The following is a 26,757-nucleotide window of genomic DNA, read 5'->3' as shown; positions in this document are numbered from 1 at the left end:
GCTCCTGTTGAGTGGAAGAGCTCTACTGTTCTCAGCGGCCTCCTCCATCCCTTCTGGAATTTTGGTGAATCTGTTTTTTCCCATCTTATTAAGGTATAAACTCTGAAAACATGCACAGATACCACATGTTAGCAGAGTTGCTCTAACTAGACCCCTCTAGCACCCACACACCCAAACCCACATGTAACTCCCAGATCTGTGTGAGCCTGAGCATCCAGGACAGAGCATTTCTTTGGAAAGAGCTGACTTCCTAGTAGTTGCCTTCTTTAAGAACACCCAAGCTGGGACAAGAATTAGAGATTGTTTAACTGGAAAACAAGGGCTCCTTTTTTCTTTTTTCTTTTTTTTCTCAGAACAAAGACGTTTGGACAGTAAAAGCATATTTCCCAAGGACTATAAAAATCATATGCTCCAGGCATCCAACGCTGGAACCAACAGCAATGACCCGACAGGAGAACCCCGACCTCCAGGTCAGAGATTCTGACTTTTTAGGGATTTGCCATTTGTGAGGCATGTGCAGGGAAAAGGATTTATTTAGCTACAAGACTCCATGTTTTACACTTCTCAATAAGTAAAATTATTCCTAGGCATTTGGCCAGCTTTTCCCTTGCCCTCGGTCTTCTGTGGTTCAACTTGTTCCTTCCATATTGAAACATTTTTGAAAAAGAAATCACTCCTGAGGAAGCCTGCAGAGCCCATATCCCAAATGTGCATCATTATTTGTGATAAAACAGGGATTGGTTTTCCAGTTTTAAAACTATTGCCAACTTGGCAAATATTCACAGAGGGAAGATTTGCTGAGTTCTGGAACCAATTCTTTCATTTTTCTCTTTTCCTAAGTTTTTTCCCCTATACTTATTAACTTTGTTATGCATTGCTGTTTGGTCAGGAGAACCTAATCTAAGTTTTTCAAGCTAGCAAAACTCTTTAGGAGGCCAAGGGAGAGAGGTAGAGTTAAGAAAATCAGAAATGCTGGAATCACAGGGAAAAGGTACTGATGACCTCAGATTCTTGTAGCTCAAAAGTGAGTAAGTCACAGAAGGATGCAGAGAAGCTCCTATTAGATTTCATGCTTTATTATACCTCCTATACAGGAACAATACTGGCTACGTCATTTCGACCTTTTAAATCTTGAGCAAATACCTCTCCTTTGCAGAACATATCCCAAAGAAAAACTCTGCAGGTAGGGATTCTAGAAATGTAGTTCCTAGGCTCCCACCTTCTCAGATGTAGGGAGAGCATAGAAGAGGAAAATAGTGTTGGGCCACCAATCAAACAGTCCAGCTCATGTTATTTATGACTTCATTCTCCAGGAGTATTTATGTATTTCTTCTCCTCTGTCAGACATAACACTACCATTATAAAATGCACTATTATCCATTCATTCAGCCTTTGTCTTAGTCTGTTTGGGCTACTATAACAAAAAGCATAGACTGGGTGGCTTAGCAACAACATACATGTATTGCCCTCAGTTCTTGGAGGCTGCAAAGCCCAAGATCCGGGCACCAGCAGATCAGGCGTCTGGTGAGGGCCCACTTGCTGTGTCCTCACGTGGCATAAGGAGCGAAGAAGATCCCTGGGTTCTCTTCTGTAAGGACACTAACCCCATTCATGGGGGCTCCACCTTCATGACCTCCTCACCCCCTGAGGGCCCCGCCTCCTAAGACCATTTCATTGAATGTTAGGATTTGACATACGAATTTTGGAGAGACACAAACATTCAGTCTATGGCAACGTCCACCAAGTGTTTGCCCAGTGCTTACTTTTGCCAGGCTGGGGGTACAGAGGTGAGCTAGCCCTTGGGAAGCTCATAGTCTCTACAGAGAGGCAGTCATGTAAACAGGTATTTTGAAGCCGGACGGCAAGTGCTGGTATAGAAGGATGACCAAGTCCACTGGCAGCACTAAGGAAAGGGCCCACCTCTCTCTGGAGAAGGCAACCCCGTTTTCACGTGGGCCGTGATGTGTGTTCTGGGAAGAGGAAGAAGAACATTCCAGGCAGAGAAACAGATGTGCAAAGGCAGATAGGAGTTCCATGTGGAAGGGAACATGAAATCAAGGAACTCCCTCAAATCAATTAATTTAAAAATTGGATATTCATGAGGCTGAAACTGCTGGAAAAGTTGAAGCCTTTGGAATATTTAAACATTTGGTTTATCAACACTACCTTTCTTGTTTGACCACCTCCTACACACACACACACACACACACACACACACACACACACACGTGTACACATTCTGGAATATGCCAAACCTTCAATGGATCCCTACCTTAGCATTTCAAAGAGACTCCTTTATTAATTGAACAAATACTTCTTGAGTACCTAATCTATAACATGCCCTGTCCCAGCAGTGGGCAGGACAGAAGAGCTCCCCACCCTCATGGACTTGGCATTCCAGCAGGAGAGATGGACAATAAACAAGGAAACAAACATATATTTCCCCATGGTAAGTGCTATGAAGGAAACGAAATAGGGTGATAGCACAGTGAGTGCATGCGGCCACTTTGGAGAAGAAAGTCAGGACAAGCCATCTAAGGAGGTGATAGTTGAGCCCAGACCTAAACAATGAGATAGAGCCATCCATGCACAAGGATGAGGAAGGAGCATTTCTGGCAGAGGGAATAGTGAATGCAAGGACCATCAAGTGGGAACAAGCCTAATGTGGTCAAGAAACACAAAGAAAATTCATGTGATGGGAGCACCACGGGGGAGAGATGGGGGGGGGTATGAAATGAAGTCGGAAGGTGGCTAAGGACCATATCATTCAGAACTTTGAAGGTCAAGGTAAAGACTAGGGTTTATTCCTGTTTCCCCAGCACCATTGGTTGAAGAGACTGTCTTTTCCCCATTGTATATTCTGGTTTCCTTTGTCATAAGATAATTGACCATAGAAGCATGGATTTATTTCTGGGTTTTCTGTTCCGTTCTGTTGATCCAGCTGTCTGTTTTTGTGCCAGGATCATACAATGCAAAGAATGAAACTCGCCCACGTTCTTATCCTATACACAAAAATGAACTGAAAATGTATTAAAGACCTAATTGTGAAACCTGAAACCATAAAAATCCTAGAAGAGAGCACAGGCAGTTGTCTCTCTGACACTGCCTGTAGAAACATTTTTCAAGATATGTATCCTCGGGCAAGGGAAACAAAATCAAAAATAAACTATTAGGACTACATCAAAATGAAAAGCATCTGCACAGTGAAGGAAACAATCAACAAAACAAAAAGACAACCTACTGAATGGGAGAAGATATTCGCAGATGACATATCTGATAAAGGGTTAATATGCAAAATATATAAAGAACTTACACAACTCAGCACCAAAATAACAAATAACCTGATTAAAATGGGCAGAGGACCTGAGCAGACATTTTTCCAAGGAAGACATACAGATGGCCAACAGACACATGAAAAGATTCTCAACATCACTCATCATTAGGGAAATGGAAACCACAATGAGGTATCACTGCACACCTGTCAGAATGGCTAGACTCAAAAAGACAAGAAATAGCAAGTATTGGCGAGGATGTGGAGAAAAAGAAACTTTTGTGTACTATTGGTGGGAATATTGGTAAATTGGTACAGCCACCATGGAAAACACTATGGAGCTTCCTCAAAAACTTTAAAAATAGAACTAACGTATGGTCCAGTAATTCCATTATTGGGTATTCATCCAAAGAAAATGAAAGTACGGTTTGAAAAGAAATATGCACCTCTATGTTTATACCAGCATTATTTACAATAGCCAGGATATGGAAGCAACCCAAGTGTCCATCAATAGATGAATGGATAAAGAAGATGTGATACACACACACACACACACACACACACACACACACACACACACACACAATGGAATATTACTCAGCCATAAAAAAGAATGAAATCTCGCCATTTGCAACAGCGTGGATGGACCTAGAGGGTATAATGCTAAGTGAAATAAGTCAGACAGAGAAAGACAAATACCATATGATCTCACACACATATGTAATTCAAGGAACAAATTAACAAAAAAAGAAAAAAGATAAAAGAAAACATACTCTTAAATACAGAGAGCAAATGGATGGTTACCCATAGGCTGGGAAGAAGATTGGCTGAACATATGTCTGTTGAGGAACTTATATCTAGAGTATATAAAGAACTCTTACAAGTCAACAACGAAGTCTCCCCTCCCCCGCCCCCACAAAACAGGCAAAACACTTGCACAGACGGTTCACAAAAGAAGATATACAGATGGCATCAGGGAAATGACAATTAAACCCACAAAGAGATAGGATTCCACACTTACTAGAATGGTGAAAACTAAGACTGACAACGCCAGATTTGGTTAAGGATGTGAAGCTACTGGAACCCATATGCATTGGTGGTAAGAGTGTAATCTGGTACAACCACTCTGGAAAACTGTGTGGTAGTTTCTAAGAAGGCTAAGCATGCGCCTACCTTTGACCCAGCAATTCCACTCACAGGTATTTACCCAAGAAAAGTGAAAACTTGTTCACAAAAATATTTCTACAAGAATGTTCATAGCAGCCTTCACTTCCTAATGGCCACCAAAAGGAGAATAGATGAACTATGGTATATTCATATGATGGAATATTATTCAGCAATAAAAGAGAATGGGCTATGCACAGCAATACCGGCGAATCTCAAAAATGTTATGTGAAGCAAGTGCAAAGGAGTACGTGAATGAAAGCCAAGAGCAGGTGACACTAATCGTGGGTACTGATGGAAATGAACAAGGAATTGCCTGGGTGGGGGAGGGGAATTGATTAAAATAATTGATTAAAATAATTTAATTAAAGATTAAAGTTGATCTTTAATTAGATTAGGAGGCAACTTTTTGGGAGATGAAGTGTTTTATATCTTGCTGTGGATCATGGTTACAAAAGTACATACAAGTGTGAAAACTCATAAAACTGCACACCGGATTTCTGAACATTTTATTGTATGTGAATGGCACCTCAGTTAAAACAAAAACCACACATGTTTTTAAAGAAATGTGTGTGTTTTCTGCCTTGGAGTGTCAAGGTGTCTTTGTGAAGTATGGCATCGTAGAAGGAGTTAGATGTGGAGTTTGACAGTCTTGGGTTCTAGATGAAGGACCTTGAGCAAGTCACTTAGCTTTTTCCCACTTCTGCAAATAAAACTGGTCTAATTCACAGGATGGCCATAAGGATTAGGGGAAAAGCTGATGGCCAAGTATCTAAAATTCAGTACCCCTCACCTGGGAAGTTCTCCATAAACCCAGCTATTTTAAAAAATTGTTTCAAATAAACTGTAATCCTGGGGGCCCAACTAAAAATATGTACAGTGCTACTTTGCAGAGGATGCCATATGCAACTTAAGACAAAAATTCAAAAATCAGAAGGAAAATCTGGAAAACAATAAGTTAAAGACATTGCTCTGCTCTGTGAGGGAGTCTGTGGACACAGCTGGTAGCTATCAATTACTTGTGATTGTGACGGGAAAATCTGGCACCTTCTGTGGTCACACACAAATCTGTCATCATTGTATTGTACCTCATCTTTTTACCAAGTGTCAAAAAGGAAGGGAAGGGCTGTTTGGAATGAAGACTAAAATTAAAAAGCCATAATTACTGGAGGTGGTCAGCTTCAACTTTGCTAAAGGAAACTCTCATTTTTACCCTTCCAGATGTCTCCGTGACAAATTATTTATGCAGTTCCAGGAGTAAGCTGAAGTTTAGATAAGAATTAATGGAAAAGTAAGAATGGAATGAAATTCATTTTTAACCTGACTACTTAATCCCTGGTCCCTGCTAAATGGTCTTTTATTTCTCCGCCTGGCCCACATTTGAGAAATAGAACCGGTGAGAGCATCCCCCGGAGACATCCTCCTCTCTCGTCCTCTTGGCTCTGCTTGGAGAATGCCGAGGAGCCAGCCCGCTGCACGGAGCACCTCCTCCCTCTTTCTGGGATTTTTCTGGCAAGTCCAGCTGGCCTCCAATAGCACCTCTCCCAGGCTGTGGTCCAAGGGCCCCAAGCTGGCCACCATTCCTACCAGTGAGGACAATAAGTCAGTGGAGGAAACGTGAAATGTAAAGGAGGCCTTCCACTAGGTGACAGCGTACTCTCCAAGTGCTTCTCAAAGAAGCAGATGGGCAGCCAACCAGAAAACAGCTCCTGGTGGTCTGTGGCCATGTCCCTCCCAGCCCCATCATCATATCTCATTCAGGGCTGTCATGACATTTCATTTCCTTTCTGCAGAGCCTTTTTGGGAGCTCGGTAACTGGACGCATTGTTCTGCCACCTGCGGCCACTTGGGAGCCCGCGTCCAGAGACCCCGGTGTGTGATGGCCAACGGGCAGGAAGTGAGTGAGGCCCTTTGCCAAAACCTCCCGAAGCCGCTGGCTGGGTTTCAGCCCTGTAACATCCAGGACTGCCCCTCCAGGTATGTGTAGTCACTCTTCGTATCAGTACCAGGTTTTTGCTTGGGCTAGAAGGCATGGTAATTTGGATTTCCCAGGGCAATCACTGTGATGTGTTTAGCATGTACTCTGCATCGGGCATTCTGCTAAGTGCTTACGTGGACCACTTCACCATCACCTTGGAGGTACGTGTTGTTAGCTTCCTATTTCACAGGTGGGAAAGCACCCTGAAGCCACCCAGTTACGAGGGCCAGAATTCAAATCGAGATGATCTGTGTTCAGAGCCTCCACTCTTGACCGCTGCCCACATCTGTTTCCTACACTCATGGGGCTATCTGGTCCTTAGTAGAGCTGGTCCTGTGGGTTTGCCTCGAGATAGCGCAGTGGGCCAGCATCACTGGAGGTCCTGTTCAAAATGCCATTCCTTGGATTCCACCCCAGAGGTCAAAACCATTCATAACCTTTCTAGGTAATAGATGGAAATCAATAATTTAAAAATGTCCAAAATCAGGGGCGCCTGGGTGGCTCAGTTGGTTAAGCAACTGCCTTCGGCTCAGGTCATGATGCCAGGGTCCTGGGATCGAGCCCCGCATCGGGCTCCCTGCTCGGCGGGAAGCTTGCTTCTCCCTCTCCCGCTCCCCCTGCTTGTGTTCCCTCTCTCGCTGTGTCTCTCTGTCTCTCTGTCAATTAAATAAATAAAATCTTTAAAAAAAAAATGTCCAAAATCAAACCCAGGATCTCCACCAAACCTGGTCCGCCCCCAGGCCTCCAGAGCCAGTGACTGCATCCCAGACGCCCCTGTTTCTCTCACTTCCCTCCGTTCTTGCCCAGTTCCTCCGTTCCCCCGGGAGCTCACGCCATCAGGTTCCTCGCGTGGATGGCTCCAGGATCCTCCTGATTCCTGTCTCCCTCCCTAGAGTGAGTGCTCGTCCCATGTATAAACAGAATCGTCTTTAAAGCACAAATTCGCCGAGATGCCTCTTTGTTTCAAACCCTTCAGACACTTCTCGTGGTTCTTAGGACAAAAGCCAAAAATCCCTAGCACTGGGAGCATGTCTGTCTCACTCATTTTGTTCACCCTGGTGTCTAAACCAATGCCTAACACACACTAGGGCTCAGTGAGTATTTGCTGCCTGACTGCATACTGGAGCGAGAGGACAGAAGTCCCTCTGTGCTTGTGCCGCAGGCTGCTGTTCTGTCCCAGCCTGGTTATCTGATCTCCACTCCATGCTGTCTTTTTGTCTCTGAGATGGGTCTTTCTCCCAGCTCAGAGTCTTTGCACACACTGTTCCCTCTGCCTAGAACACTGTTCCCCTCTCTTTCCACTCAGTTATTTCTGTTCATTTCTTTTCAGGGAAACCATCCCTAACCTTCCCCTCCAAGCTCAGCCAGGCCCCTGTGCTGTATGTGTTTCATATTTTGTTATCATTCGTGTTCATAGCTCTTACCATGGTGTGTCTCACACTAGACTGTCCAGCCCAGGAGGGTAAATCCACAGCTGTTTGCAGAACACTTTATTCCCAGCACTTAGCACAATGTCTGCCCCCATTTATGCACCCTCCACAGATATGTGTGGAGTGAATGAATGAATGATTGAATCACAGAATCCCTAGCAGGTAACTGACCAAATGGCACCATAATCCCCAGTAAAAGAAAAGAAAAGAAAAAATAATAATAACAGTAGCATTTCTGGAGCACGACTGTGAGATGGATACTTCATTAGAGAGTTCGCTGCCCTCGCTCAAATGCCCACACTAATCTGCTGATCTGGGCCTTGGAGAGGAGTGGGAGACAGGGTCACACTGGCAAACAAAGCAGATACCTGGGAGCATGTTCTCGCAGGGCTGTGGCCGTCGGTGGCTGACGTGTCTCTCGGTACCCATCCTGTGCTTCGGAGGAAGGTCTTGCGCTGAGTCATCTGTCCCTCAAGAAGCAGCGAAATGATGCTACAGTAACTCGGGGGAGTTGGTTATGCCAATTCTTGATTCTTACAAAATGGAAACAAAGGTATCAGCCGCCGTGTTTATTACATATTCTCCAGCTGTGCACGTGCCTAGGATAAGCGGCCATCTACTGTCACACCTATGAGAGACACCTTGAGGTCTTGTAACCCTAGGGCTCTTGCACTGAGGGTCCTTCATCTTTGTATGCTGTGGATGCGTCTGGTTGTCTGGAGAAGCCTGGGGATCCCTTCTCAGGATGAGGGTTTTAAATCTGTAAAATAGAATACATTCGATCATGAAACCAGTAACACTGAAATACAGCATCATCATTTGAAAAATGATGATACGGTAATAGATCTGCCTCTCTGCTAATGCACTAATATCGAGCAGTACATTAATTTTGAAGTGGTGATAAATATAAATAACTTTTTGAGATGCCTGCCACAATTGTAAGGTCATGTAAAAATATCTATGCTTTCCATTGGTAACAAAATCACAGACAGTGCTAATACTACTGTATTTTGTGGCTGACATTTTTATAACTAAAGGAACACTACATTTCACTTGTAGCTCAGTGACAACGAAGAGGTAATTCTTTGCCCGTCCAGGTCTGCGGTCTCTTGGAGCACCCTAGAGCTCAGGTTAGGAGCCCCTGCTCGGTAGGATCCCAGCAGAGCTTGAACATCCTCCGTGATAGAGCACTCGGTATCCCAAAGGTGTCCAGCTCCAAGTGTTCTCTGTCTTGAAAGTGGGAACTTAGGGTCAGATAAACCCAGTGTCCACCCCAGCTCTGTTGGCTTGTGGTTATGTGACCGTAACCGATGTATTTACCCCTTTGGACATTGGTTTCTTCCCTACAAAGAATGGGAATAACATGTAAATATCTCCCAGAGCAAATAGCACATAGGTGCTTTATTTTTTTTTTAAAGATTTATTTATTTGAGAGAGAGAGAGAGAGAGAGAGAGTGAGATAGAGAGAGCCCAAGAAGGGGTAGGGTCAGAGGGAGAAGCAGACTCCCCGCTGAGCAGGGAGCCCGATGTGGGACTCGATCCCGGGACTCCAGGATCATGACCTGAGCCAAAGGCAGTCACTTAACCAACTGAGCCACCCAGGCGCCCACATAGGTGCTTTAAAAATGTTTTCTTCCCTTCGGCTTCAGTGAGCTGCAATCCACCTTTTTGAAATTTCCACCTAATTTTCCCCTAGCTGTGCTCTCTGGGGCCCCGCAAGTGCCAGCTCTCATATCCTTGCAGATGGCCCGACCCCACCCCTGTGTTCCTTGTCTCTCCCAGGTAATTCTGTCACTCCCCTGAACAAAAAGGAAATCTGAGAAGAGAGCCTGGAGTTTTGGCGCTGCGGTTCATTCCCCTCGAGACATGTGACGGCCCCCAGAGGGACACAATGTTAGGATCGATGTTCAAGACACTCCCTGCAGGGGCTGACATTCCAGTCCTCACTAAGCTGCTGTAGTTTTTATTCCCAGGTGGTTCACGAGCGCGTGGTCTGAGTGCTCTGTGTCTTGCGGTGAAGGGTTCCACAGTCGGCAAGTGACCTGCAAACGCGCCAAAGCCAACGGCACCGTGCAGGTGATGTCTCCAAGAGCGTGTGCTCCTAGAGAGAGGCCTCCGGGAAGAAGGCCATGTTCCGGTCATCCTTGTGGCCAGTGGGTCGTTGAGCCAGGGGGCCAGGTACAGTGGACAAATCTAGTGCTTTGACAGTAATGTAATCATACATGGTTTTTTTTTTTTTTAATTTTGGGGGAAACATCTGATTGATCTCTGAAGTGAATGGATGTGTCTGACCTCAAGGAATTAGATTTGGAAATCACGGTGTTTCTGTCTTCCAATCTAAAGGTGAACCAAAGTTGGAGTCTTTGAATAGAGTAGCTCAGTGACAGAAGTTCCAAGATTGGCTGGTCTGGGGCAGAACGAGTAAGACCAGACTTCGAGAAAAGGGGCAGAAGAGCATTAGTAATTATGGGCACAAAAGTCTCGTAGCCCATATCCCAAAGGCCACCTTGAACAACCTTATAAATAAAAAATATTTGGGAAAAAACAGTTTAAAGAAATGTCTAGGAACCTAATTAGTCAACTAGGGCTGCCCCATAACAAAATACCACAGACTGGGTGCCGCGGAGAGCAAAAGTTTATTTTCTCACCATTCTGGAGGCTGGAAGTCCAAGGTCAAGGTTCTGTCAGGGTTGGTTTTGTAAGACCTCACTTTCCCTCTTAAAGACAGCTGCCTTCTCACTGGGTCCTCACATGGGCTCTTCTCTGTGCAGAGAGAGACATTGAGAGAGAGAGAGAGAGAGAGACTTCTGGTGTCTCTTCCTCTTCTTGTAAGGACACTATTCCTAGCAGCTTAAGGCCCCACCCTTAGGACTTCATTTCACTGTTAATACCTCCTTATAGAACCTGTCCCCAAATACAGTCACACTGGGGGTTAGGGCTACCACATACAAATTTTGAGGGGACACAGTTTGGTCCATAACATTCCGCCGTCTGCCCCCCTCCCCTAAATTCATGTCCTTCCTGTGTACAAAGTACATTCATCCCATCTCAATACCCTTAGAAGTCTTGACCCACTCTGTCCTCAATTCAAATCCGAAGTCTCACCACATGTCATCTAAATTAGGAATGGGTAAGAAGTGAGCCGTCCTGATGCAGAACTCCTCTCTCCCTGCGAACCTGTGAAGGCAGACAAGTTGCATACTTCCAAAATACAGTGATGTGACAAGCAGAGGACAGACGTTCCCTTTCCAAACCAGAGAAATCAGAAGAGGAAACGGGCGGTGGGTCCCAGTCAAGTCCAAAATCTAGCAGGACTAATTCCATTAGATCCTCACACTTGGAGAATAATCGTCTTCGGCTTGACACTCTGCCCTCCAGACCCACCAGGCCAGCGGCTTGCCCCCATGGCCCTAGACAGCAGCCTTCCCCACGTGGCTCTCTGGAGTGGCCCTGCCCCTGAGGCACTAGGCAGGGACAGCGGGGCCCACGGAAATCGAGGAAACAGCCTCCCCCTCCCCCGGGGCCTGTCCTGGGAGTGGCATCCCTGGTGAGCTCTGAATCTGGGGTCGTTCTTCCCCCTTCCTGAAGGATAAAGCGCGTTTGCAGCTGAATGGCTTTATCCTGTCCTGTAGAATCCACAGTTTCTAAAGCCTTCCTTAACTGGGTCCCTCCAGTGTCTCTCCTGGCACAGCCCTGTCTCTCTTCCTGGCTTCCGCTGGGATGGCTGGTTAACTCCATGGGGAATCTCCTTATGGAGTGATTGTCCAGCCACGCCGTTCGTGTTCCTTCCAGAACATACTTTCTCATTCTTTGAAATATGGATGGACTGAGAATTTTCCAAATCCTCCAGTTATGATTCCTTTTTGTTTAATGATTCCTGCAGTTTATCTGTCCACTCACATTCTGCTGGAAGCCCTAAGGGGAAGCCAGGTGGTACCCTGAACACTCGGCTTAGAAATGTCCCCAGTGAAATACGCAGTTTCATCACTTGCAAGTTCTGTCGCCCAAAAAAACACTAGAACACAGTTCGGCCAAGTTTTTGCCATTTTATTTTTTTTAAGATTTATTTATTTATTAGAGAGAGGAAGAGCGTGAGTGGGGCAGGGGGAGCAGAGGGAGAGGGAAGCTCAAGCAGACTCCCCAGTGAGCACAGAGCCCAACTTGGGGCTCGATCCCATGACCCCGAGATCATGATCTGAGCTGAAACCAAGAGCTGGAAGCTCAACCGACTGAGCCACCCAAGTGCCCCAAGTTTTTGCCATTTGAGAATGGCGATCGCCTTTCCTACAGTTCCCAGTAAGCGTGTTCCTTACTTCCACCTGAAACCTCATCAGAGTCCTCTTAAATGTTCGCATTTCTAACAACGTGCCCTTCAAGGTAGTCTAGCTTTTCCTGGCATGTACCTCAAAACTCTTCCAACCTCTACCCATCACCCAGTTCCAGAGCCACAGTTTTAGATGTTTGTTATAGTAGCACCCCTTTCTCAGGACCAAAAGCTATATATCTGCCTTAGCCAGGGTCCTCCAGGGAAACAGAACCAAATAGGGTGTGGGGTGTGTGTGTGTGTGCGTGTGTGTGTGTGTGTGTGTGTGTGTGTGCATGAGTTAATGAGTTAATGCAGTTATGGAGGTTGACAAGTCCCAAGAGCTGCAGGGTGAGTCAGGAAGCTGGAAGTTCCAGGACGGCTGAGTGTGTCATTCCAGCTCAGAAGCCAACAGGCTACAGACCCAGGAAGAGCCAGTGTTTCAGTTCAAGTCCAAAAGCAGGAAAAAGCCAATATCCCGGTTGAAAGACAGTCAGTCAGGAGGAATTCCCTTTTACTTGGGGAGGACTGCCCTCTTCCTTTTTGGGGGGGGCCTATTCAGCCCATCAACTGATTGGGTGAGGCCCACCCACATTAGAGGGAACAATCTGCTTTCCCTCGGGTAGGGATTTAAATGTTAATCTCTTCCAGAAACATCCTCCCAGAAGCACTTGGAATACTGCTTGGCCAAGTATCTGGGCACACCATGGCCTAGCCAAGCTGACACATAAAATTAACCAAAACAGAACCCGTAAAGAGAAATAGAACACATTGTTGAAACACGTAAAGGAAAAAGTAGGACAAATAAAGGTACTCTCCGTGCTGTAAAGATGTCTGCTTCCCTAAATGAACTGAAACACGTAACGGAATTCCAACAAAGACTGCGGCAGAATTCTTTTTTTTGGAACTTAAGGTAATTCTGACATTCATATGGGAGAACAGATGAACACAGGAAATTTTTAGGAGAGACAACTTCTAGAGGGGTGGACAGACCTTCTTTAGCTGGTGTTATCTGAGGTAAGTAAAATAATATAGTGTTAGTGCAGGAGTAGCCCTGAGTCATGCAGTGAAATGAGAGGACAGACCCGTGTTAAGTGGGTTTAAAGTTCAATGGTATTTAACCATAACAGAAGAATGGTTTAAAAAAACAGTGTTAAACTACAATAGGTTTTTTAAGGAAATTAGAGAAGGTCTAAATGAATGGAAAGACATCCCATATTTATGGATCAGAACACTTAACGTTAAGCTGATCACGCTTTCCTAATCGATCTACAGATTCAGCACAATCCCTGTAAAAATCCCAGCTGGATTCTCTGCAGAAACTGACAAGCTGGTCCTAAAGTTCATATGGAGATATAAAGGACCCAGAATGACCAAATCAATCTTGAAAAAAGAACAAGGCTGGAGGGCTCCAACTTGTTGGTTTCCAAACTTACTACGGAGCTGTAGTAACTAAGACAGCGTGGTGCTGACAGGGGGTAGACATATAGGTCGCTGGAATAGAATTTAAGGTCGAGAGAGAAATTTCTAGATCTGTGTCAGTTGGTTTCATACAAGGGTGAGAAGACCACTCATTGGAGAAAGAATAATCTCTTTGACAAATGGTGCTGGACAACTGGATATCCACCCACACAGAAAAATGGAGTTGGACCCTAGCTTAGGCCATATGCAAAAAATTAACTCATAGTGGATCAAAGACCTAAATTTAAGAGCTAAAACTATAAAGCTCTTGGAAGAAATGTAGACATAAATCGTCATGCCTCGGGTTAGGAAATGGTTTTTTAGATATGACACCAAAAGCACAAGCTACAACAACAGAGACATTGGGCAATGTAAAAATTAAAAGCTTTTGTGCTACGAAGGACGTGGCCGGGAAGGTGAATGAAAATAGAACCAGTGTGATGGGAAAGGCCTTTTCAAGCATTAAACAGAGGATAAGGAAAAATTAGTATGTATTATGACTCCATGAAAATATAAGAACCCCATGTCAGAAAAAGATTTTTTTCTATAATTGAACTCACCTTAACTCCCAGGCCTCCACTTTTGCTCAGAGCAGGAAAACCCAAAGTTGGCAGTTGCTTATGGTTTTAAGCAATGTCGGTTCTGGACCGAAGCCCTGTCAGTTACAGACTGGCGCCGTTCTTTTCCCTTTTCCCCAGAGATGGTCTAAGTCTCGGGGGGGGGGGCCGGGGGAGGAGGAGGAGGAGGAGGAGGAGGAAGATGCTCAGGTACCTTCCTGGCCCTGAGGGAGGGCTGTCTGTCGTCAGAGCTGCACTCCCGTCCTCCCCGACTTGCCCTGGGGACCACCGGCACCCCCCCACAGTGCATGACCTTGGTAGCGCAGCACCCGCGAGCTCGCAGGTTGTTTATGCCGCTTTGCGCTTCTGTTCCAGTGTCCGGCTCGTTGCCTGGGTCGCACTGGGAGGATGCAGCAGCAGCATGCGGTTTGCCAGCATCGCAACAGCTCTGACCCCCGCTGCGATGACAGAAGGAGGTACTGACTCGGCCCAGAACCCTCTCTTGCCTCAGTCGGGGGCTGCCTGAAAGTGGAATGACTTCTCCCGTCCCCTGCCTTTCACAACTGACAGTTCCTATCCAGTGATTTCTTATAGTACCATCCTCGACAGTATACATTGTACTGAAATATTAATTAATATGCACTATTATAATTACAAATTATTTGGACGTTTAACATATTTAGAGAGGGACACCCCAAAGACAAAAAAAGAGTAGCACTGAGGACAGATATTTTTCCCTCTATACGCAAAGCTGGTCAAGCCTAATGATATTTAAGTTTACAGATTAAATCTTCCTAATGTTTTCAGTGGATTGCTGTATTCCTCTGTCTAGAAACTGTGTGTGTGTGTGTGTGTGTGTGTGTGTGTGTGTATGTTTTAAGATTTTATTTATTTACTTGAGAGAGAGAGAGCATAGAAGGAGAGGGAGAAGCAAACTCGCTGCGGAGCAGGGAGCCCGATGCGGGGCTCGATCCCAGGACCCTGGGATCATGACCAGAGTTGAAGGCAGACGCTCGACGACTGAGCCCCCCCAGGCGCCCCTAGAAGCAAGCTTTTACCTTGCAAAGGGGCTTAAACTCAAAAAGAGTTTGCTTTTCTCTTGTGTACAAGTCAGTGCCGGTGCTCGGTTTGGGGTAGAGGAGCATTGTTCCATGAGGTCACCCCGAGACCCGGGCTCCTTCGGCCTGGCGACTCCACCGTCCCAGAGGAGCGCGCCCCAGCCAGCGGGATGCGGGGAGAGAGCCAGAAAGCACACTAATGAGGGAATGTGGAATTCTCCCACACTCTTCCTGTGTGACCCAGGCTAGCCAGCCCCCTGATCTGCAAAACGGGGTATTACCGTCCACATAACATTATGGTTGGGAGCTTTTGAGTAGTTGGCTTAGTGTGAAAGCACCTAAGCAACCTGGGTCATAGAAGATGTTCGAAATATGGCTCCCTTTCCCTCCTCCCCACCCCGAGTGTTGCCAGAGAAAATGAGATGACCCTGACAGTTGGTTCAGTTTCCATTTTGAGCCTTCAGTAGGGTTTGGCAATGTAGAGTCTTCTGTGTTTCCTATTCCCCACAACACAACTCAAGCCAGAACTATTTTCCTCAAGTGGAAAATGGAACTGCTGCCCTCCTTCTCAACAGACAGCCTAGTTTTGTCTTTTGCTGAGAGGGTAGAGACCACACACAGACGGATATGGATCACCCCAGATGTTTCACTTTGCATTCTCAGAGATAGACTTCCGCCGCAAATGCGTACGTGGACCGAGCCTTCTTTTTTTTTTTTTTAAGATTTTATTTATTTATTAGAGAGAGAATGAGAGATAGAGAGCACGAGAGGGAAGAGGGTCAGACCGAGCCTTCTTTTTTAACATACCTGATGTACTTTTCCAAAACTTGCTTTTTGTCCTTATCAATACATTATAGACTTTTTCCCCATCTTAGTACCTAAGATTCACTTTGCTCTTTTTCATTGTTGTATTTAACATGATTACCTCATTCCATTGCTGATGGACATTTAGCCTTTTCATGAACATTATATGGGTTTTCAGTCTTTAAAAATTTTGCCCATCTTCTGTGTGAAAAATTACATCCTATTATAATTTGTACTTTTCTGATTACTTGTTTTTTTAGAGAGAGTGAGAAAGACAGCACATGCACATGCTCGCAAGCAGAGGGGAGGGGCGGAGACAGAGGGTGAGAGAGAATACTAAGCAGATTCCCCACTCAGCGTGGAGCCCAACACAGGGTTCAGTCTCACGGCCCTGATCTCATGACCTGAGCCCAAATCAAGAGCCAGACGCTCAACCGACTGAGCCACCCAGGTGCCCCTCTGATAACTTTTTATATCCCTTTTGGCTCCTTGTAATATTTTCTCAAACCCATCTACTTTTTTTCCATCTCTACCACGATTACCTATCGCCAAGCCATCCCAGCCTGAGCGGTCCTTTCCAAAATCAAATCTGATTATACCACCACCACCACTTTAGAAACCTCCCTTGCTCTTTGGAAGAAGGGTGACCAAAGTCTGTAACGTGACCTAGAAAACACCGCACGGTCAACACTTCCCTCCCTTTATTTATTTATTTTTTAAAGAATTTATTTATTTTTGGAGAAGAGAGATTAGAGAGAGAGGGAAACCATGGGGGAGAGGCAGAGGGAGAGAGAATCTCAAACAGACTCCCTGTTGAGCGAGGAGCCAGACACAGGGCTCGATCCCACAACCAACCCCAAGACCACCACCTCAGCTGAAATCAAGATTCACACACTCAACTGACTGAGCCACCCAGGTGCCCCTCTTCCCTCCCTTCACAGCCGCATCCCAAACCTCATACCCCCTCACTCTTGGCGTCCCAGCCACGGTGTCCTTCCTTCAGGACCCACACTGGACGTGCCACGTGCTTTCTAACCACTGGCAGTGAAAACAAGCAGCAGAAATATAGTGGAGAGGATAGAAGCATGGAAGGATCTATCAGGAGGCTCAGTAGATGGCCAAATGGGGCTTTAGAGAAAGAGATGTGGGGGCGCCTGGGTGGCTCAGTTTGTTAAGCGTCTGCCTTCGGCTCAGGTCATGGTCCCAGGGCCCTGGGATCGAGCCCCGCCTCGGACTCCCTGCTCGGCGGGGAGCCTGCTTCTCCCTCCGCCTCTGCCCCTCCCCCCCGCTTGTGTTCCAGCTCTCGCTCAAATCAATAAATAAAATCTTTAAAAAAAAAAGAAAAGGAGATGAACTGAAAACATCGAAATGTTTAAAAGAACTAGAAGAAGGAAGATTCCCTGGGAGGGGCCTGGGGGGGCGTGGAAGAGTGACGGAGGGGGTGTGGATTAGCCGAGGAGCACAGCGCGCATACAGCTCGGGGCCCCGAGGCGGCGCTTCCAAGACACACGGGGTTTGCTTCCAAAGCGGTGATTCCTCACAATTTTCTGGGATTCTCGGGCCTTGCCTGGGACTGCATGAACGGGTATCTCTGGGAGTGGAGCCTGGCCATCTGCATCTCTTTAAAGCTGCAGGGCCCTTGGGATGCCGGTCAGGCTCGGAATCTGGCCGCTGGAGTCCGTGCTTGCATCTGGCTGATGGGGAAAGGGGTGGTCTGAGGTAGAAAAGAGGAGCTCGACTGAACAGCGATGAGACATTGGGGAAGACTGGTAGAAACAGGGACTTTGTGCTTTTTGGCACCATATCCGCTTTCATGTTTTAGATGGGAGAGCATGTGAGCCAGGCATGCACATGTGTGCATAGTGCCAGTGTCCAGACGGTGTCCCCCTAGCTGCGGCGTCCCTGTCCCAGCCCTGTCCCTGGCCAGGAGGACGTGGGATGCTCTGTGCTGGACCAACCGACATTTCTTTCACTAGGTCCTCAATGACCAGCCTCTGGATCTGCAGCTGCGGCCTTGGTCTCTAGCTCCCTGTGTCCTCTCCTCTTTCATAAGCTCTGGGGCTCCTTCTGACTTCCCACTGGCCCTGCCTTCCATCAGAGCAGAAGGTAGCCGTGTTAGTTAGGGTCCTTTGGGCTGGAAACAAAGTTGACTCGGAATGACATGCATAAAAGGTGGGTGTGATTTCTTATTAAGACAGGACCACCCAACACTTGTGCACAACAATTTGGTATCCTTTTAAAATACATTTTTTGTGTATTCTGTGAATATTCCATTTTTTTTTTCTTCAGTAGAAAGAGCTCATCTCTGCATGGGGGGGGGATGGCTGAGGAGTACTGGGTCTATGCTCGGTTGTCCCAAGCAACTACACTTTTGGCCGCTAGGATTCATACCCACTGGGGAAAACAAAAGCCCTGTAATTAATAAGCTACCCTCCTCTTCTTTGTAAAATCCTATAGTTTGGTGTGACCCTGTTGTTCAAATAAACCTTTTGATGGAGTCTCCCCCTACTGGCTACTCAGAGTACTGCTTCCAACTGTTTGTGATAACTTCTCCCTGGAGCAGGTCAGGTTATCACCGTTTTCTCCAGCTTACTGTATTTCCAGGGGTGTTCCTACACTCCTTATAGATCATGTGTGCTGGTAAGGAGCCTCTTACAGGAGTACAAAAATGCCCCGAGAATCCAAAGGGAGAATGCCATCAGACCGCAGGAAGGACTGTGACCAAGAAATGAGAAGTCACAGGGGGGTTTTCCCTCTGGTCTCTGCAGTTCTCTCTGTTTTGCTTCCTTCTTTGTTATTTTCCTGAATTTTTTTTTCTCGTTCTCTGGCCCATGTGGCAGAGTATGGCCAGCACTGCTCCAGCCTTCATGTTTACAGGTCTTGTTCCGGCAACTTCCAAATTCCTGGAAGAAAGACAGTTATTGAAGCAGCTTGGCGAAGCTAGGGCTCTCAGCCGCCTGTGCGGTGGGAGACAGTCCCGGGCAGTACAGAGATATCTCCCAGGGCCCCTGCCACAGGGAACAAGGGCATTTACCCCAAAGTGGGTCCACCAAGCTGGCTCTCTCCTCCAGGCTAGATATCTTCCAAAGTCAGAGGGCGCAAAGTCAGAACTCTGTTCTGTTTGAAAGGGTGAGGAACCAGAGATAGATCCCTGTCCCCAAACAGTCTTTATTGACTCTGGCTGTGAATCATGGTGTGGCCTAACTCTGCTAGAGTGCCGTCCCTTAGCAGATGAGCTCACTCGCACACACGTTTACTCTCATACCCGAATCTACCCCGGGTGCTTCGATAAACACGACTGAATGTTTGTTAGCAAATCTGAAGTGGCTGATTGTGAGCTATTCCTCTCTTCCTTGCCTAAACTGACCTGCTTCAGCTTATCAGGACAGTGCATCCTTCGGGGTGCATGTCTTGACTCGATGTAGAAAGTGAGTGGAAACATGTGGTTTGCTTGCCTGTCCTTGTCATGACTGCGCCACCAACCACGCGCCGTGCACATCACACACCTGACGAATAGGGTCCTAATCGGGAAGACTTTAGAGTATCGAAAACAGAGTTTGCTGGAAGGCTCATGCCAGCAAGAAGTGACACCCTGCTTCTCCCGTTTTCCACTGTTTGTTTTTTCCCTTGTTTTTTCCTTTTTTTCTCTTTCAGACCCACCTTGAGGAGGAACTGCTCGTCGGGGGCTTGTGACACGTGTTGGCGCACAGGCCCCTGGAGGCCCTGCACGGCAGCCTGCGGCCGGGGCTTCCAGTCTCGGAAAGTCGACTGTGTCCGCACGAGGAGCTGCAGACCCGTGGTGGAGAGACACTGTGTGCCGAAAAAGAAACCAGCTTCCTGGCGGCACTGCCTTGGGCCTTCCTGTGACAGTACGTACCCCTCGCAGGTACCGTCACTGGCGGCAGCCCTGCCCCAGCCAGACCCCGGGGGCGCTCACCTTGCTGGTGTCATGGCTGACCGGCCATTCGGGACGCAGGTGACATCCTGGGACGTTAGGAGATGAGCAGCCTCGCTGTGGGTGGGCCTCAGCATTCTTTCGAGAAGAACAGTAGAATCAGCTGGGTGTCGGCGGCACTGACCATGACGGAGTCCCCTTCTGCCCAGAGGGAGGTCTCGTCTGCTGCGATAGGGATTCTTTTCTTTTTTTCCTGTTACTATTTTTTTAAATTTATTATTATGTCCAGTTAGCCAGCATATAGTCCATCATTAGTTTTTGATGTAGTGTTCAGCGGTTCACGAGTTGTGTAAAACACCCCGGGCTCATCACCCCACATGCCCTCCTTAATAAAACTTTGACATAGGTGTTTATATTATTATTATGATATATATATTAATTATAATCTATATGTTCATATACACATATATTTTATATGTTTATGTATATTATAATTATTATCTTATTTTTACAAAACTTCATCATAAATATATTTTGCTAGGGAGCAGGTCCGTTGCTTTTATCAGTTTTCCAAGGGGTCCTCGCCCCAGCACTGCGAGGAGGAGTGTGGGCCCCGGAGAGCAGGGCGAGGCCACTTGGCCTGGCTGAGAAGTGAGCCCCGGGTGCTTCTGGCTCAGGGGCAGGGCCGTGCCTCTAACCCAAGCCTAGCGGGGTTGCTTGTCAATGTTTTTTTATTTGAGTCCGGCTGACGCACAGCATTGCAACAGTTTCAGGTGTAAGACGTAGTGATTGAAGAGCTCTCTCGGTGATGCTGGGCTGCCCACAAGTACAGCTGCCAGCCGTCCCCACCCGGCGCTGTCACGGTGCCCCCGACTGTATTCCCTGGGCCACAAATCCAAGCCCAGTTTCTGCAGCTCACTCTGGGATTGCAGTGTAGGCTTGTCATAAACTCAAAGGTTTTTTTCTTTTTATTTTTTAATGTTTTTTAACTCTGTCTCTAATGAGCTGTGTGTTCGATGGATGTCTGTTTTTTTTTTTTTTTCTTTTTGGCAGGACACTGCTCAGACACGGCTCACTACTGTATGTTTGTAAAGCATCTCAGTTTGTGTTCGCTAGATCTCTACAAACAGAGGTGCTGCCAGTCTTGTCAAGAAGGGTAAGCCTGTGGCCGGGGGTCGTAACGCTGCTGTGAAGACAGAGCCAAAACGTGTAGAAGCTCTCTTCCCCCATGTAGCTGGTTCAGAAACGTGTGATTTCTCTTAGAACTCTAGATCCCGCCTCCGGGGGTCGGTGCCAACTCACCGCTGGTGGGACGTCGTCCTATTGCCTTCCCCGTGGCCCATTTTCAATCCCGGCTCTTTGAGGTGGTCTATTCCGGGACCATCAGAAACACCGTAGCAGGCGTGCCCTTGCCCTTGGCACCCTCCCCATGTCCTTCTAATCAGGAAACCGCCCAGATCCCCAGTGTGTTGTCACAGGCTGCTTGTCCTGTGACAGGTAGACCCGTGGAGGGTAGGACACCCTGAAGACACAAGGGACACGCAGCCGCCGATGACTTCCTCTTCTCTCGAGTTTTGGGGTTTCAACAGGTTTGTAAGGCAGCTACACTTTAGAAGCTCTGGCCAGTAGTTGTTAAGATGGTGTGAAGGGCGCTAGTGCATTTTTATGGGTCCTTAAGTCTGGTCTGTGGAGAAGAGGCCATCGTTCTGGACGGGGTCACTGCACTGACTGATCCGAGGACCCTGGGGGCGAGGAGGGGGGCGGTGGCATCTAGTTCTTGCTCTTACAGCACCTGGGGGCAAGGCACAAACTACATGTTGCTGCCATTTTCACAACCATGGGGATCTACCTGTGACCAGATGAGGCGTTTCGGAAATCAAAGGAGAGGGAAAGTCCACCTTTTCTACTGATTTTGAAGTGTATTCAAAGCTTTCTCTTAAGAGCTGTGAATGAAATTTTCCTAAGCACTATTCTCTTGCACACACGCAGAAAATCGAAGCCTTGTTAGACCTAATTTACGCATAAAATAGTACTCCTGAGGATATTTTGTTTCAGGATTTTTGTTTCTTATAATCCTGAAGATTATGAGAAAGTCATCTAAATAGGAAACATGGTGGTTGAAAAGAATTGTTTACCGTGAATAATTGTTTTAATTCAGACCGATTTGTCGGTAAATCCAAAGTGAATGTGGGTTAGGCTAGAAGTTACAGGAGGGCCAGGGGTCAGAGTTAGGATTTGGTGAGTAAGTTTAGGGTTCACTTTAGTTTTAGGACCGGGTGAGGGGAGAGTGGAAGGTTATGTTAGGGTTAAGGCGAGAGTTGATGTTGGCAGTTAGCGAGAAGGCCAAGTTGGGTTGCGTTGGGTCACATTCAGACTGGGGTCAGTGCTGGTGAGGGTGCCGTGTCCGGGTGGAGGGTAAATTGGGAGTGAATTGTTTCTGCTGAAGGAGTCTGGGGCTTGCGTGAAATTGTGACGTTCTGACGCTCATTCGGTCCTGGAGCCCTTCCCCTAACATCCCACTGGTTATGGCTTTCAATGGCACACGACCCAAGGATGCAGCCATCCTTCCTCGGTCAGCATTCTAGCTGCCTGCGCACATGCTGCCGACAGCCCGTTGGCCACGGCAGCACCTGAAGCAGGTGGTGCTGGACCAAGTCCCTGATCACGAAGAAGCAAACAGCACGTTGGGGCTTTGGATTTGTCTGAGTCTCTCTGCCATATGTTCTGAGCACCAGCTGTCATGTTCTAACTTCAGCCTCACTGACACTGACAATGAGCACTACTGTACGCGGAGGGTTTGGTGGCCGGGACGGAGGGGGACGTGAAGGGCACACACAGCCCGTGGGGTGTTAATCATCAGTCACACTTGATTGTGGAAGGTTTTTAAATTAAAAGAAAGATCATTTGTAAACTAGTCTTTGTATATATTTATTATATGACTTAAAGGTGCAATATTTTATTTTGTACAGTATGTAATAAAGACGTGGGACATATATTTTTTTTTCTTATCAACAAAATTTCCTATTAAATTGCTTCACCTCTGTGTTTAAAGTTCAAGTCGCTATCTTTCATTTACTATTGTACTTTCGTCTTGGTATTGTTCAAGTGACATTCCTGTGTACTGTATTTTACTACTGTTTCTATAATATAAGAGTTAATGTTTCTTTCATGGCCCTTAAGTCATTCAGAAATAAATTTACTTTGATTATTTAGTGGCATCCGCATGAATGTGGGTGGCTTATTTGTGTCATTGCTGGAAGCCTGGGCCACTGTCACCTTGGCTGCCTCCTTGGGAGGCCAGGAGCAGACCTGATGGCTCGCTGGCCTGTCCTGTGATGTGTGGGAGAGGAGGTTCAGGGCAGATCACTCAGAGATTCCCTCTGACTCCCCTGTCCCGGTCGTTTACACCCTGGGGACTGTAGTTAATGTCAAGGACAGAGGGGCTGGAAGGGAGTCCCAGATGGACAGCCTGAGACAGGCGTAGAAGCAGGTCCTAGTAGGAGAGCAGGAGGTACTAGCTGGGGCCCTTAGGAGGAGTTTAGGGCCTGCCTTGAGATGTCTGCGCCTAAAGACGTTTTGGCAGCAGGTGGTGAGTAAGCCCTTCCTCTGTGTTCCAACCATGTGTATAATGCTTCAAGGTTGACAGCGAGTCTTTACAGACAACTTTCATGTCATTGAACTTGAGAATCCCCTCCGTTTGTCTTGGGCCTTGGAGTTTCTAAGGTCATTTGTTGAAGAAAAATCAATCATTGTACAGTTCCTTGTGAGACTGTTAACCTCACGAGGGTGAGCCACATGGGAGATAAGCAGTCGAACGCCTCAGATGTGTCTAAAAGTGTAATTTTACCTTCCCTTCCTCCCTCCCTGCCTCCCTCCCTCCCTTCTTTCCTTCCCTCCTTCCCTCCCTCCCTTCCTTTTCTTTCTCTTTCTCTCTCTTTCTTTCCCTTCCCTCCCTCCCTCCTTCCTCTTTTCTCTTCTTTTTTCTTCCCTTTTGTTCTCTCTCTCTCTCTCTCTCTCTCCCCCTCTCTCAAACTAAGGCCTACATGGGTTACAAGGAGTGGAGAGCATTGCCGAGAGAGGGGAAATATGGGAGATGTCATTTCCAACTTGGAGAAATTTCCCTAGGAACTCCCCACTATTTTCTTGGCAGTCTGAAATACTTCATGATCTTCAGTAACTATGCAAGAATACTGAAAAATCCAGATTCTCCTCTCTAGGCACTAATGTAAGGCTTGGGTCCTCTCGTGTACAGTGTGATGAAGTAAATACCCAAATACTCTATTTCTTACATATCAACTAGGAAAAAGGTGAAAAAGTCATTCTAGGAAAATATAAGGAGAGATTATCCCCAGGCTTTTCTTCGTAATAACAAAGGATAGGAGAAGTTTGCAACAAGCCCTAATTCCCAAGTACAAAGAGAGGAAAGGTTTCCTCAGGGCAGGGATTCCAGCACGGCTCCTCAGTTCAGGATGGTTCCCCTTGTCAAGCTGTGGGTGACATTCTGCAGCTCTTTACTGGACCCGGAGCTCTGCCAAGGCGTGAGCATCATCCAGTCCCTGGCATCTAACATATTGTCAGCTGTGCAGAATGGGACCTCAAAAATTATAAGTAAATTTATCGATAGATGGTGGATGGATGGCTAGATTTGAAAAGACAAACCTAATGAGCCAGGCAGAACAAGTCAAACTATTTTTTTAAGCTTCTTATACTGAGGTGACTAAGATATATGGAAGAGTTACAAAAGCACCACAGGGAATTCTGGTATACCCTTCACCTAACTTAACCTTAACGTGTTACGTAGCCAAATACAGTGATTAAAACCCAGAAGTTGCTACTGGCACAAGAATAGACACATAGATTAATGAAACAGAACAGAAAACCCAGAATTGGACCCTCGACTCTGTGGCCAACTCATCTTCCACAAAGTAGGAAAGAATATCCAATGGAAAAAAGAGAGTCTCTTCAATAAATGGTGTTGGGAAAACTGGACAGCCACATGCAGAAGAGTGAAACTGGACCACTTTCTTACACCAGACACAAAAATAAACTGAAAATGGATTAAAGACCTAAATAAGACACCTAAAACTATTAAAATCCTAGAAGAGAACATAGGCAGTACCTTCTTCGATGTTGGCCATAGCAACTTCTTTCTAGATCTGTCTCCTGAGGTAAGGGAAACAAAAGCAAAAATAAATTAATGGGACTTCATCAAAATAAAAAGTTTTTGCACAGCGAAGGAAATAATCAACAAAACTAAAAGGCAACCTGTGCAATAGGAGAAGATATTTGCCTATGACATATCTGATAAAGGGTTAGTATCCAAAATATATAAAGAACTTATAAAAACTCAACACCCCAAAAATGAATAGTGCAATTACAAAATGGTCAGAAGAAATGAACAGACATTTCTCCAGAGAAGACATCCAGATAGCCAACAGACACATGAAAATATGCTCAACATCACTCATCATCAGGGAGATGCAAATCAAAACTACAGTGAGATATCACACTTCACAGCGGTCAGAATGGCTAAAATCAGCAACACAAGAAACAATAAATGCTGGCGAGGGTGTAGAGAAAGGGGAACACTTTTGCACTGCTGGTGGGAATGCAACTGGTGCAGCCACCGTGGAAAATAGCACAAAGATTCCTCAGAAAGTTAAAATTAGAACTATCCTATGATCCAGCAAATGTACTACTAGGTATTCACCCAAAGAATACAGAAATACTGATTCAAAGGGGGCACATCACCCCAATGTTTATAGCACCGTTATCTACAATAGCCAAATTATGGAAACAGCCCAAGTGTCCATGGACTGATGAATGGATAAAGAAGGTGTATCATATATATATATATAATGGAATATTATTCAGCCATAAATAAAGAATGAAATCCTGCCACTTGCAATAACATGGATGGAGCTAGAGAGTATTATGCTAAGTGAAATGCCAATCAGAGAAAGCCAAATACCGTATGATCTCACTCATATGTGGAATTTAAGAAACAAACAAGTGAGCAAAGGACAAAAAAAGAGGGAGAGCGGGAGGCAAGCCCAGAAACAGACTCTTAACGCTAGAGAACACAGGGCTGGTGACCAGAGGGGAGGTGGGTGGGGGATGGGGGAAACAGGTGCTGGGGATGAAGGAGGGCACTTGTTCTGATGAGCACTGGGTGAGGTATGGAAGTGTTGTACACCTGAAACTAAGATTACACTGTATGTGAACTGGAATTTAAATAAAAACTTAAAAAAAAAACAACAACAAGAAATCGACATTGGTACAACCCTATTAACTGCAGACTTTATTGGGATTTCACCATTTTCCCCCTATTGTCCTTTGTTCTGCCCAGGGTCCCGCAATGCCATGCCTCTTGAAGGCTCCAAACTGTGATGCTTCAATTTTCTTGTCTTTCACGACCATGGCAATTTTGCCCACGACACTGGCCAGGGATTTTTTGAGTGTCCCTCTCTTTGAGATGATCTGATATTTTCTCACGATTAGAGTAAGGTTAGGCATTGTTGCCCTTCTGACTGAGCAATACCAGGGGGAACATGGTGTCCGTATGTCCTCTTACTGGTGGTGTTTACCTTGATCCTTGGTTAAGGTGGCTTCTGCCAGGTTTCTTCTCTAAGTTAGTATTTTCCTCTTAGTAATTAATATATACGTATTTTGGAGGCAATACTTAGAGACTGTGCAAATATTCTGTTTCTCCTTAAAATTTTGTCCCCTAGTTTTATAGCATCCTCTGGGGTGTGCCTACAATAATTATCATGATGATGTTCCAACGGTGAGTTTCTGTTTTCTTCATTCCTTGTACTTTTGCTAATTGGAATCCT

At 46.1% G+C, this 26,757-nt stretch overlaps 1 protein-coding gene across 2 annotated transcripts in view; it reads left to right on the top strand.

Annotated features, from left to right (window-relative positions):
• ADAMTSL3 (ADAMTS like 3) overlaps positions 1 to 21,081 on the top strand; it is a 355,931-nt gene extending 334,850 nt beyond the window's left edge. Inside the window, exons 24-29 of one of the 2 annotated variants that reach the window (XM_088025150.1) lie at positions 354 to 470; positions 6,229 to 6,412; positions 9,817 to 10,021; positions 14,540 to 14,640; positions 19,681 to 19,895; positions 20,975 to 21,081. In XM_088025150.1, the coding sequence (XP_087881276.1) occupies positions 354 to 470; positions 6,229 to 6,412; positions 9,817 to 10,021; positions 14,540 to 14,640; positions 19,681 to 19,895; positions 20,975 to 21,081 (929 nt within the window). The remainder of the gene's footprint in view (positions 1 to 353; positions 471 to 6,228; positions 6,413 to 9,816; positions 10,022 to 14,539; positions 14,641 to 19,680; positions 19,896 to 20,974) is intronic. The other variant, XM_088025151.1, reaches the window with a different exon arrangement.
• The last annotated feature ends 5,676 nt before the right edge of the window (positions 21,082 to 26,757 follow it).

Source organism: Eumetopias jubatus, unplaced genomic scaffold, assembly GCF_037043125.1.
Source record: "Eumetopias jubatus isolate StellerSeaLion01/CBP00866 unplaced genomic scaffold, mEumJub1_p1.0 scaffold_7, whole genome shotgun sequence".
Lineage (NCBI taxonomy): Eukaryota > Metazoa > Chordata > Mammalia > Carnivora > Otariidae > Eumetopias > Eumetopias jubatus.
The sequence above is the reverse complement of the archived record's forward strand: the minus strand, read 5'-3'. Positions and strand labels throughout refer to the sequence as shown.